At 39.3% G+C, this 11876-nt stretch overlaps 1 protein-coding gene across 1 annotated transcript; it reads left to right on the top strand.

The window, feature by feature from the left end:
* The first annotated feature begins 2773 nt into the window (after positions 1 to 2773).
* Positions 2774 to 11589, top strand: LOC130220737 (interferon-induced very large GTPase 1-like). Its single transcript, XM_056452965.1, has 2 exons — positions 2774 to 2849; positions 6353 to 11589. Exon 2 carries the CDS (start codon positions 7547 to 7549, stop codon positions 10355 to 10357), a length of 2811 nt encoding a protein of 936 aa, XP_056308940.1. The 5' UTR covers positions 2774 to 2849; positions 6353 to 7546; the 3' UTR covers positions 10358 to 11589.
* Positions 11590 to 11876: the final 287 nt, after the last annotated feature.

The raw sequence follows: 11876 nt of genomic DNA, 5'->3' as shown, positions 1-11876 counted from the left end.
TCAACTTCATGCAGTTTTGTGACCTAATCTAAAATGAGGACTATTTATGCTTTATAAATCCCTTATAAATGACAATTTAAGGCTCAGTATCAAATGAACAATAATCTTTGCAATCTTTTCTTAAAAATAAAATGACTGTAAAGTTTAAACATTGCTGAATAACAGGAGTGTCAAAATACGACAAAACTTGATAAAACAACAACAACAATATAATAATTTAACAATATAATAAGATGCAATGTTTAAACTCTACAGTTATTTTATTTTAGATAAGGTTGCGAAGCCATTATAGGGTGTGATGTGTTCTCGTTTGCATGTCCCTGTCAGCAAACGAGCAGCAGCATTCTGCACCATCTGCAGAAGAGTCAGGGAGGCATGGCTAATACAAACATACAGTAAAGGGCATTACAACAATCTAGCAGAGGCAAAAAAAGTATAACTTTTCAAAGTCACATCAAGATCCAGACAACCATGTGTTCCCCTGGATCCAAATACCACCACTTCTGTCTTCTTCATTGCACATTCAAAAAAAATTGCCAACCAAGATTTAAAAGGTCACATAGCTTTCCCCATTTTTATGATTTAATATTATGGTTCTTCTGAGTGTGCCAGTTTAGGTTCAGTTCAACACACAGTTCAGATGTTTTTATTATAATGTGCTAAAAAGTGTTGTTTTGGGGGGCGTGTACTATGGCTGCATAATTAATCGAAAAAAGATCACGATCTCGATTCGACCCTACACATGATCCTAATTCAGCTTTTTCTATGATTCAGCCAATTATATTTTCAAGGTCAGGAGAGAAGAAAAGGCGGTCGCAGAAGTCTTCACAGCAACAGTGACACCAACATTGGCCTTAAAAGTGTCACATACGGTATTTCTAAAGTATAATTCACCCCAAAATGTAATTTCTGTCTTCATGTAATCATGTATTCACGGTCGCGAAATCACATGTCCATCCAAACAGCTTGAAAAGTAGATTTCACCATAGGTGCCCTTTAAGGTCCTTAAGACAGTCCAACAATGGTGTTATGGACCCAGCATCTTTAGATTTTAAAGTCAAATAAAGCTGCGCATCATCTGCATTTAAATATTAAATGAAATCCCATACATCCTACAAATAGACCAGAAGCAGATATAGGGAAATATAGAGAACAGAAGCAGATATAGGGAAAATAGAATAGGTTGAAGAATGGAACCTTGAAGTTACTTCACATGAGAGAGGTGGTTATGAGGACATAAACTCCCCTAGGCGAACAGAGAAGCTTCTGTCAGATAAATATGACCAAAACCGTTCCAAGGCAATACCCTTAATACCAACACAGTGCTCTAAAAGAAAAAATAATATCTTTTGGTCTACTGTGTCAAAAGCAACTGTAAGATCTAAGAGCAAAAGACATTGGGTTTTCCTGCGTCAGTGGTTAGACAGTAAATGCATGCTGTACTGTAACAAATTGTGCACTGCTCAGTGGAAATTGGCCATACAATAATACAAAAGCTTGTAACGGTGGTGGTGTTGGCTGAAATAGGTCTTGTTTATTCTTTCGAAGTAGAAAAAAAAAATCTAATTTCAAAAACTGTTCCCAGCACAATTTGAACTGTTCAAACCAGCACCACTGTTCAAACGCTTAACCTCTAGACCACACGGTTACTGCAGGGAATGACTTTTCCTCGGCCCTTTGATCCCACTCAAAGCTGACCAAAAGCTTGTGTTACATGGTTGGAATGTGTGTGAAGATTTTCAGCAATAGGGTGGGTGTATGAATGAATGCATTGAACAACTGACCCGGGCTAACTGCGTCGATCGGTTCAGGTCCACCGCTCAATAGATTTCCTTTTGGGAGGCTTGTTCTCACCAGACTATCGCCATTGCTGGCTTCAAGAAAAGATCCAGCTCCGCACTGCCTCCACCGAGGATCCAGGAGACCGCTCGCACACAATGGTCGCTTTTAAAGTTGCCTGACACACAGTGTCCGCACTCGCTACACGCCAGTCTTTTAATGTCTTCACATGCGTAAAACCAACAGCTCTTTATCCTTGCACATTTCTTTTATCTCCTTCTATTCCCTACCTGAACTTCCATTTCTTGACCCCAGAAGTTTTGTTTGGAAGTTCTAGGAAGGGCAGGTCGGACTAGCTCCCCCTAGTGCCGCTTAGAAAATTGTTGGGCGAGACATCTCGTCTAACCACTAGCTTATTTACAAATCCAGATATGTAAAATAATTCATAAAAATAATCTTTGTAATAAATCTAAAAAATGAAAAAACATTTAAAATATTACAGTTGTAAAAGATTTGACCGGTAATGTTTATCTCTCTATATAGAAATGGGTGTGTAAAAAATCTTTTGTTAAAAAGCATGAAATGTGGAAGAACTTGTTTCAGTGTCTTGTCCTTGTTGGTGTTTTTAAGTTGGCTGAAAGATGCTGAAGGGAACTTGTAGTAAAAACTTTTGTGAAAATGTTTTTGCCTGCTTGAATATGAAAGACCACACATGTCAAACTATAAAAAGCATGCGTAAGAGTGTTTTTGTTTGACAAAGTTCATAAAGGCTTTTAAAGCCACATTAGTGAGTGAGTTGTGGTAATTCACTTTCAACACCTGCCTTTTAATTCACATTACTATTTAAAGCCAGCAACAATAAATGAAACCCATACATCTTAAACCAGCTGAATATATTATCATCCCCATAAAAGGAAATAATGCATTAAACACTTTCGCTTTCTAACTTTCATGTCACGTGGTATTCAAAAAATGTCCACAAGCACTACATATACAAGGAAGAAGAGATTCACTCACAGCTCAGGGTGAAACAGATGATCTAGAGAGGAAGACACACTGTACATACTCAGGTTTGATTTCATTGCTTCAAAACTAGATATAATATTAATGTATTGTGAGTATTAATATCTACATGTACTATGAAATATTTTTGATATGCGCTGCTTTAAAGACTGTCTGTAAAATGCATGTGCAAGTCTATAAAGATTTGCCATGTCCTGTTACAAAATATAACGACTATTTTAGCAGCAAGTGTTAGAATTAAGCTACTTACTAATGAGAAGTATTCATAACTTCATATAAAAAAGTGCACACACACAAAACTAATTTTGACATCGTGAGTGAAGAGCCTCAAGCAGAGGAAAGCTTAACTGATTAGTTTACTTACAGAATGGAAATTTCCTGAGATCGAGTAAATGTTTTTGAAGCTGTAATGAAAGCACAGAAGTCCACTGTATGGAAAAGAAATCCTGCACGTGTTCATCATAAACATTTGTTTTTTGACAGATGAAAAAGAAATTAACATCATGGATGGCGAGGGGTTAAGTAAATTATTGGGAAATTTTTATTATGAAAGTAAACTGATACTCTAATAATTTGTAAAAAACTAATCAACTGGGTTTATCAACTGGCTCCAGGCTAATTTGAGTCAACGATCAAATACGTCTCTACTTCAGCTGAGGCATACATACAGGGGGCTGTCATGGCAAAACAGATTTGATTTAAAGGTTACAGGTCTTGTCAGTGACCGGGGTCTGGAGTTGAGGATAGTAAATGACCATTGACCAATCTTTTCTTAGGGTGCTTTCACATCTGTAGTTCAGTTTATTTGGTCCGGACAGGGCAAACAAAATACAATAAATTGCATTGTCTGCCTTATTTGGGTCGTTTTCACACCACACTGATTGCTTTGGTCCGAACCCGTTAAAAAGAACCAAAATGCAGTCATCTGACAAAATCCACATCTCTTATTGGCCAGATGTTATTGAACGCATTTCCTAAACTGCTTTTCGATTGGTCAGAATTAAGGTGTGGGAAAATGCCAATGGAACTCCCGCAAGTAAACAAACCGGCAGACATAAAATGTCGCTTTTGACTATGGAGGTACCACTGCGCTGGCTGATTGTATACCTGCTCATAGCATACTATATAGTTATACATCACTTTAGACAAACTATTTCGAAAATGAAGCGCAGTTGTGGCTGAAAAACAACGTTTTAAGGCATTGCAAACTGCGCTGGCACATTGCAGGTCACTTCAGGAGGCATGAATTAATTTAGCTAAACTGCGACATGGTCATCTTCCGGAAATATTACCAACGATCCATCAGGTATTGTTTTTCCCTCTCACTCTCTTTGTTGGTAAAGCGCTGTCAACAAATATTTTTCCTCCACATTCCATAATGCACAGCGCATCAACCTACGGCAGCTGGATTAGTCCAAAAAGGCACAGTACTTTTTGCAGTTGGGTCTGTTTTAGTTTGGATCATATTCTCACCACAAACAAACCTCTCCAGTGTTCGTTTAAAAGCGTACCGAGACCATCTCTTCAAGGAGGTCTCGGTACGCTTTTTTGGTCCGCTTTTGGTGCGCACTCGAGTATGATTGATACATTCACACCTGCCCAAATGAACCGCACCAAGAGGGCAACCAAACTAAATAAGCCAGGTGTGAAAGCAGCCTTAAACCCTCAAAACCAAAACTGTGATGAGACCCTTGAGCAAGAAACCAAGCTTTCAACTAGACACTACAGAGTCTTGTTGTGGCATGCATGTCATTTTTGCATATCTGAAGAGAGTTCAGAGATGGTCAATGGTCACGCTAAAACATTTTTTTAGAGGCTGTTAGGCTTTATGACAGCTGAAGACATGCCTGGTACCCACCTCTGGAGCCTCCAATTTGAGGCACCTAAATAGTTGGCAATATCAATAGAGCCCTCCCTAAATTATTGAGCCTTGTATGGCCAAGCCTTATTGAGCAGCATTCTTCTCATAAAGAAAACCTCAAAACTTGATCAATAAGTGTTGAGCTGGAGCAGAGGCTGTCACCCCTCACACTGACAGTTGATGGTAGGACACTTGTTATGTACTGCTGTGCACTGTCCAAACAATGAACATGTATGTGGGTCACATGCAGAACTTCAGTGCAACTCTGTCTGTTTAAGATGATGGCAGAAGGGTAATGCCGTCTTCAAACAGAAGCTGGCTTGTCATTGCCTTGATGTACCAGAAAATGAGATCTTTAGTACTGAGAGCTCACTCAACAATGAGAGTTGCCTCTTCTCTGGAATTAATGCAAGAGACCTTTGTATAAGTGTTCTGGGCTACATTTAACATATTCATGATATTCTAAAAGCTCTGTGTGGAGCTGCTTTACTCCCAAGTATTGGGTAACAGCAGGAAAATTTTGGAAAAAACTATTTGGAGTACAGTGAACTCATTGTCATGTTCAAGAAACCAGTCTGACATGATTAGCGCTTTGACATGGTGCCTTATCCTGCTGGAAGTAGCCATCAGAAGATGAGTACACTGTGGTCATAAAGGGACATGGTGAGCAACAATACTCAGATAGGCTGTGGCGTTGACACCATGCTCGATTGGTACTAATGGGCTTACAGTGTGCCAATAAAATATCCCCCACACCATTACACCACCACCACCAGACTGAACCACTGATACAAGGCAGGATGGATCCATGCTTTCATGTTGTTGATGCCAAATTCTGAGCCTACCATGCGAATGTGGCAGCAGAAATGGAGACTCATCAGACTAGGCAACATTTTTTCAACCTTCTATTGTCCCATTTTGGTGAGCCTGTGTGAATTGTAGCCTCAGTTTCCTGTTCTTAGCTGACAGGAGTGGCACCCGGTGTGGTCGTCTGCTGCTGTAGCCCATCCGCCCCTAGGTTAGATGTGTTGTGCGTTCAGAGATGCTCTTCTGCAGACTGCGATCTGTCAGGTCAAACCAGTCTGGCCATTCTCCTTTGGCATCAACAAGGCATTTGCACCCACAGAACTGCCGCTCACTGGATAATTTCTCTTTGTCGGACCATTCTCTGTAAACCCTAGAAATGGTTGTGCGTAAAAGGCCCAGTAGATCAGCAGTTTCTGAAATACTTGGACCAGCCCGTCTGGCATTAACAACCATGCCACATTCAAAGTCACTTAAATGACCTTTTTTTTCCCCCATTCTGATGCTCGGTTTAAACTTCAGCAGAATGTCTTGACCATGTCTACATGCCTAAATGCATTGAGTTGCTGCCATGTTATTGGCTGATTAGAAATTTGTGTTAATGAGCACTAATAAAGTGGCCGGTGAGTGCATGGCAGTATTAGGGCTGGGTAAAATCAAAGTAAAACTACCCTCAAAGTTGTAGTTACTCTTGCTGCATTTGTTCAGCTACTTTTTAAAAAAAAAATAAATAAATAAAAAAAATAAAAATAAAAAAAAAAAAAGAGTAATAATGTGGCACTAAGTTTTGTTATTTTTTAGTATGCATTGTTACATAAAGGTACTAATTGTGACTACAGTGCATGACCTTTTTGTACTGAAAATAAAACATTTGTTCTTTAACAGAGAAAAACAAGGACTGGAAAACCTGAAGTCACTTCAGACAGACAAGTACAACTAAAGGGAAAAATGCATAATCTCTATCACAAACTACATCTCAAAGACGGACACACTAATAAATTGAGAGCTGCAGATGTTGTTCAGATAACTAAACATTCATTACAGTCCCACAAACCTTGCACTGAAGAGCTAACTCAAACTTTCATACAGAAACTACTGATGATGAACTACAGAGCAAGATACCTTAGTGCTGAGGAGATTAACGAGCAAAATCCCATGCAACAAACAGACTATGACTCACCTGAAGGAGGGAGCGATATTTTCAATGAAATGTCTTTTTCTAAAGGCACAAATCAGTCAGAACTCATTCACCCGATGGATATTCAGATGGCTGTGTTTCATTGTGCTGATTGTTTCCTGAAGCAGCTGATGGTCACTAAACTGTCCCAGTGTCAGTTTGCTCTGCCTCTGCTTGTTCCTGATCCATTCACACAACAGATTGAGTTTCCTCTTTGGACATTCAGAAAATTAACAAGAGCTGGAAGATCAGAAACACCAACAATGAAACCATCAGTCAAACCCAGCCGATCTACAAGGCACAAACTCCAATGGTGTTTTTCTTTAGGTTTGGCTCTGTGTCTTCATCCAAGTCTCAGCTGATAAACAGTCTGATCAATGACAAACACAACACGTTCTTCCACAGGAACTGCCCAGGCAGCAGCAGATCCAGAGTCCTGATGGATGGAGTGGTGGAGATTGCCTGGTTCTGCCCTTCTGGGAAGAACACAGATAAATTCACTGACTGTGTGACCTTCTGTAATCTACATGGAGATGCAGGAGACCATGAGAAACAGTGGAAAATCCTCACTGAGATGGCCTCAGTCAATGTGCTGCTTCTTCCACGGCTTGACAGAAATGCCAGAAATGCAACAACAATACAAAAACTGTACACTGACTCAAAGCCACTTATTTGCTGAAGATGAATCTACTGTTATTCAGACAAAGAAAGGAAAATACAAGATTGGTCTGAAAAACAGAAATCAGTGACAAGTATCTGAAGAACTCAGAGGAGCTATAAGTGATTGTCCCTCAGAATCATTTTCCGCTTTCAGACTTGAAGATGTGTCCAAGCACTCAGAAATTAGAGTAGATGAGGAAGATGATGAAGACTGCAGGAGAGGAAGAGCAGCAGCACAGCAGATGATCAGTTTACTGAAGGAGAAAAAACTGACAGAAATCAAAGAATCATTTCTGCCTCATCAGGGGAAACTGTGGCATCAGTGGAGTCAGAAGAACAAAGAACTGCATCGACTTCAAGTTGATGAGATACAACTAAGACAAATAACTTCAGAAATGAGAAATATCTGTGAACAGCAACATGAGTCTGAGATTAGTGGGTTTATAAACCTCTTCATCCAAGAAATGAACTCAAATAACAAACATGTAATATTTTTTCTTAATTGGCTCAGAATCTTCCTCGATGAACATACGTCAAAAGATATTACTATTCTTCAACACATGTACAATGAAAAATGGTCAAAAGTTAAAAAACTGAAAGAGAGTCATGATAAATCTGACCAACTCAAAGCTGAAGAAACTGAACTTGAGAGAATATCTGAGGATCTTCAAGCAGCAGCCTTTAGTCTGGAGCACATCATGAGGGAGATTGGTCAGATCTATGAATCATGTTCATCTGTGAAGGAGAACAAGAAAGATCTGCCGGTTCACTTCTCTTCTCTCCCAAGTCTCGCAGCAGAGATGATGATCTCTGGGTTTCCACTGGAGCTGATGGATGGAGATGCGGCTCATGTTCCTCTGGTCTGGATCTCTGCTGTTCTTGATGATCTCGCCCAGAAACTGGGAGACCAGACCAGAGTCTTTGTGCTGTCTGTTTTAGGGATTCAGAGCTCTGGAAAATCCACCATGCTGAACGCCATGTTTGGACTCCAGTCTGCTGTCAGTGCTGGCAGGTGCACCAGAGGAGCTTTCATGCAGCTGGTCAAAGTGTCTGAAGAGATGAAAACACAGATGAAATGTGACTATATTCTGGTTGTTGATCCTGAGGGTCTCCGTGCTCCAGAACTCGCTGGAAAATCAACAAGAGATCATGATAATGAATTGGCAACATTTGTTGTTGGTCTTGCAAATCTGACACTGATCAACATCTTTAAAGAAAACCCGTCTGAGATGCAGGATGTTCTTCAAATTGTGGTTCAGGCCTTCATAAAGATCAAGAAGGTTAGACTAAAACCCAGTTGTGTGTTTGTGCATCAGAACATGTCAGACATCACAGCTGGAGAAAAAAACATGCAGGGTAGAAGACTATTGCAGAAAACACTGGATGAGATAACAAAAAATGCTGCCAAAAATGAAGACTCGGATGCTAAACGTTTCAGTGATGTCATTAGATTTGATGTTCAGAATGATGTGAAGTATTTTGCTCAGCTCTGGGAGGGCAGTCCACCAATGGCTCCACCAAATCCAAACTACAGTGAAAATATTCAAGAACTAAAGGAAACTATTATATCTCATGCCTCAAAATCACAAGGAATGAGGCTGACAGACTTAAAAGACCACATTGTACATCTCTGGAAAGCTTTACTGAATGAAAAATTTGTCTTCAGCTTCAGAAATTCTCTGGAGACTTTAGCCTACAAGAAACTGAATATTGAGTACAGAAAATGGTCCTCAAGTCTCCACAGTACAATGATGGAAATTGAGAACAAACTACACAACAAAAAAGAAAATAAAGTAATTAATGAGGTTGAAAAAACGGATATTCAAGGAGAACTGAATGAGGCGACTGAAGAATTGGAAAAATCAATGTTTGGATTTTTTGAGAAAGACAAATATGCAGATATACTGATTCAGTGGAAAACATCATTTGAAACCAAATTTAACGAAGAAATTCTGGAAGAAACAAAGAAATTAAATAACATTCTCCATCAGCATAGATCAACATCAGCAGCAACTTTTGCTAAAATAATCTGCCAGAAACTGAAGGAGCCCATTGAGCTGAACATCTACAGGAAAACCTCCAGAGATTTAGCAGATGAAATAAGATCAAACTGTGAATCACTGAATGGAAACAGAACAAATCTGGAGAAACACATCCTGAAGACACTGGCAGAAGAGGAGGACTTTGACAAATACATGAACTACATTGAAAATCCCAGAAATCACTATAAGAGTTTCATCAGAGATGAAGTCAGTCGGTACAGTGATAAGTTCAGCATCAGTGTTTTACCCAAGATGAAGGAGAACATTAAACTCCTGCAGCAGAAGATCATGAACGCAGCACATCAATCTACTGAACATGTTCAAGTCAACAGTGGAGATGTTGGTTTGTGGTTGAAGAGTTTCACACAGCAGCTCTCAGATCAGCTGATCTTCTCTGAAAAAGACCTCAGTGGAGTCAAACGTGATGATGTTGATGATTTCAGACTCCTAGAAGATGTGATCAGACAAGAGCTTCCTGCTGTAATGTCAGACATCAGCAGGAGATTCAACACAGACACATTTCCAGTAAAGCTGGACTATAAGTTCAGGCCAGATGAGCTTCTGATTGATCACTTCTGTCAGTGCTGTTGGGTTCAGTGTCCGTTCTGTGGAGTCACCTGCACAAACACCATAGAGAACCATGTCGGAGATCACAGTGTTCCTTTCCATCGTAGTATTGGAGTGTATGGGGTGCATTACAGAGATGCATCAAACTTGTCAACCTATACCTGCACATCAGCATCAGCAAACAGCAATTTGTTTTTCTATCCCATTGACTCTGATGAAAAAGTCCTCTGGAAAGAATACAGAAGAGCAGGAGGAGTTTATGCATGCTGGAGCATCACTCCTGATCTCTCTGAACTGCCCTACTGGAAGTGGTTTGTGTGTAGATTCAAGAACAATCTGGAAATATACTATAGAAAAACATTTGAGGGGGGTGGTGAGATCCCTGATAAATGGGGAAAATACTTAAAGAGGGATGCTACTGAGAGTTTGCATAAATACATGTAATTGATGAAATTAAATGTTTCTTACAGGTCTTAAATTTATAGTGGTTATGAAATAGAGTGAGGCGGTAGGACCAAAATACTATTTCACTGTTTAAAGGGGTGGTCCACAGTATAATTTTGAGGCTTGGTTGTGTTTATAAGATGCAAAGCAATGTGTGTTAATGCTTCATTTATAGAAAATCACAGTATTTTTCTCATATATCTTTGCTTATATGCAGCTACTCAGCTAACATGAAAACGACTGTCATATTTCCTAGTTCCTCTGAAAGGCCCACCCTCAATATGCTCTGATTGGTCAGCTACGATAATGTGCTGTGATTGGCGGATCAGCTCCACATCACCAGGAAAAGTGTCAAGCCCCTACAAGCACACACTTTTAAGCTGTGTAAACACTGTCAGTCAGAGTAGCTGTTAACCGTATTAGTTTGTGCCTGAATCAGACAGAAAATAACACGGAGGAGAACCTCACGCCTGCTCTCTAAAATAAAATAGGACAAGTGTTTTCACATATATTCGGAATAAGTATGTTTAAGTCATATGAAACGTTCGCATATCTTTTGCGAGTTCATTTTTGAGATGTAGAACACTGGGAAATCAGACACTGAAAGCGTCCACATAGAGAGACACTGTAGCGCTGCTGAAGATTGTGGGTGTTTACAGCGGATTGACTGATAAATATAGGTTTGCAGCGAAATTGTTAGCGGTGCCAAACAGCATTTCCCATTGTTTACATCCTTGTTTATGTCCTTGCTACAACATACCATTAACGCTAGACACTGTGCCTGTAATAGATCAATTTTAACAAATAAAAATACTTACAGTTGTGGCTTACAATCCACAACTTCATCTGTTATGGTTGGAGGAGTTTTTAGCCAAAACCAGAACTGAACTGGGAGAGATTCTGGAAGCTGTATATATATTTTTTTTTTCTGGAACATAATTATGTGTATGCTCACTAGCCCGGATGTGTTTTTTGTAATCCCCAAACTTTGTTCACTGTAGGCTTTGCTAAGCTAACTCTGTAAAAGCCAATGTCTCCCTTTGCAATGAACTTTGAGCATCTTACATTCAGAGATGTTGTTTATGTTCACACAGCTACATTACACATCAACTAAAGTTTAAAATGTGATATAGTAGTGGACCACCCCTTTAGGCAAATTTACTTCACAGTAAAGATATATTTTATAATAGTTATTTAAATATGTAGTCATTCCAAACAAAAGCGTTAAAAAAAAATTGTAAATAATTCAGAAATGACAAATATTTCACCTTTACTATTTGGAATTTTGCAAGTTTATTTTATTAATAAATAAGTAAATAATAAATTTATTAACCGACTGGGGTCCAAAATGATTTTGGGTCCCTTGGGATATTTGGATATCCTCTGACAGTTTAGTAGATTCAGACCCGGGAAGACAAAAGAAACTCCCCAATGTATGCTAATGATGGATGGGTGGTGATGTAATTTCCCAGCAAGAAAACCATCATCAATCAAGAATGCTTGATTATATGGCGTGATG

Source organism: Danio aesculapii, chromosome 3 (genome assembly GCF_903798145.1).
Source record: "Danio aesculapii chromosome 3, fDanAes4.1, whole genome shotgun sequence".
Classification (NCBI taxonomy): Eukaryota; Metazoa; Chordata; class Actinopteri; order Cypriniformes; family Danionidae; genus Danio; species Danio aesculapii.
Note: the sequence above shows the minus strand (reverse complement) of the source record. Positions and strands in the feature narration are given on the sequence as shown.

Coding starts and splice junctions, on each gene's coding strand:
- LOC130220737 (XM_056452965.1), top strand. CDS start 7,547: ATGATCAGTTTACTGAAGGAGAAAAAACTGACAGAAATCAAAGAATCA.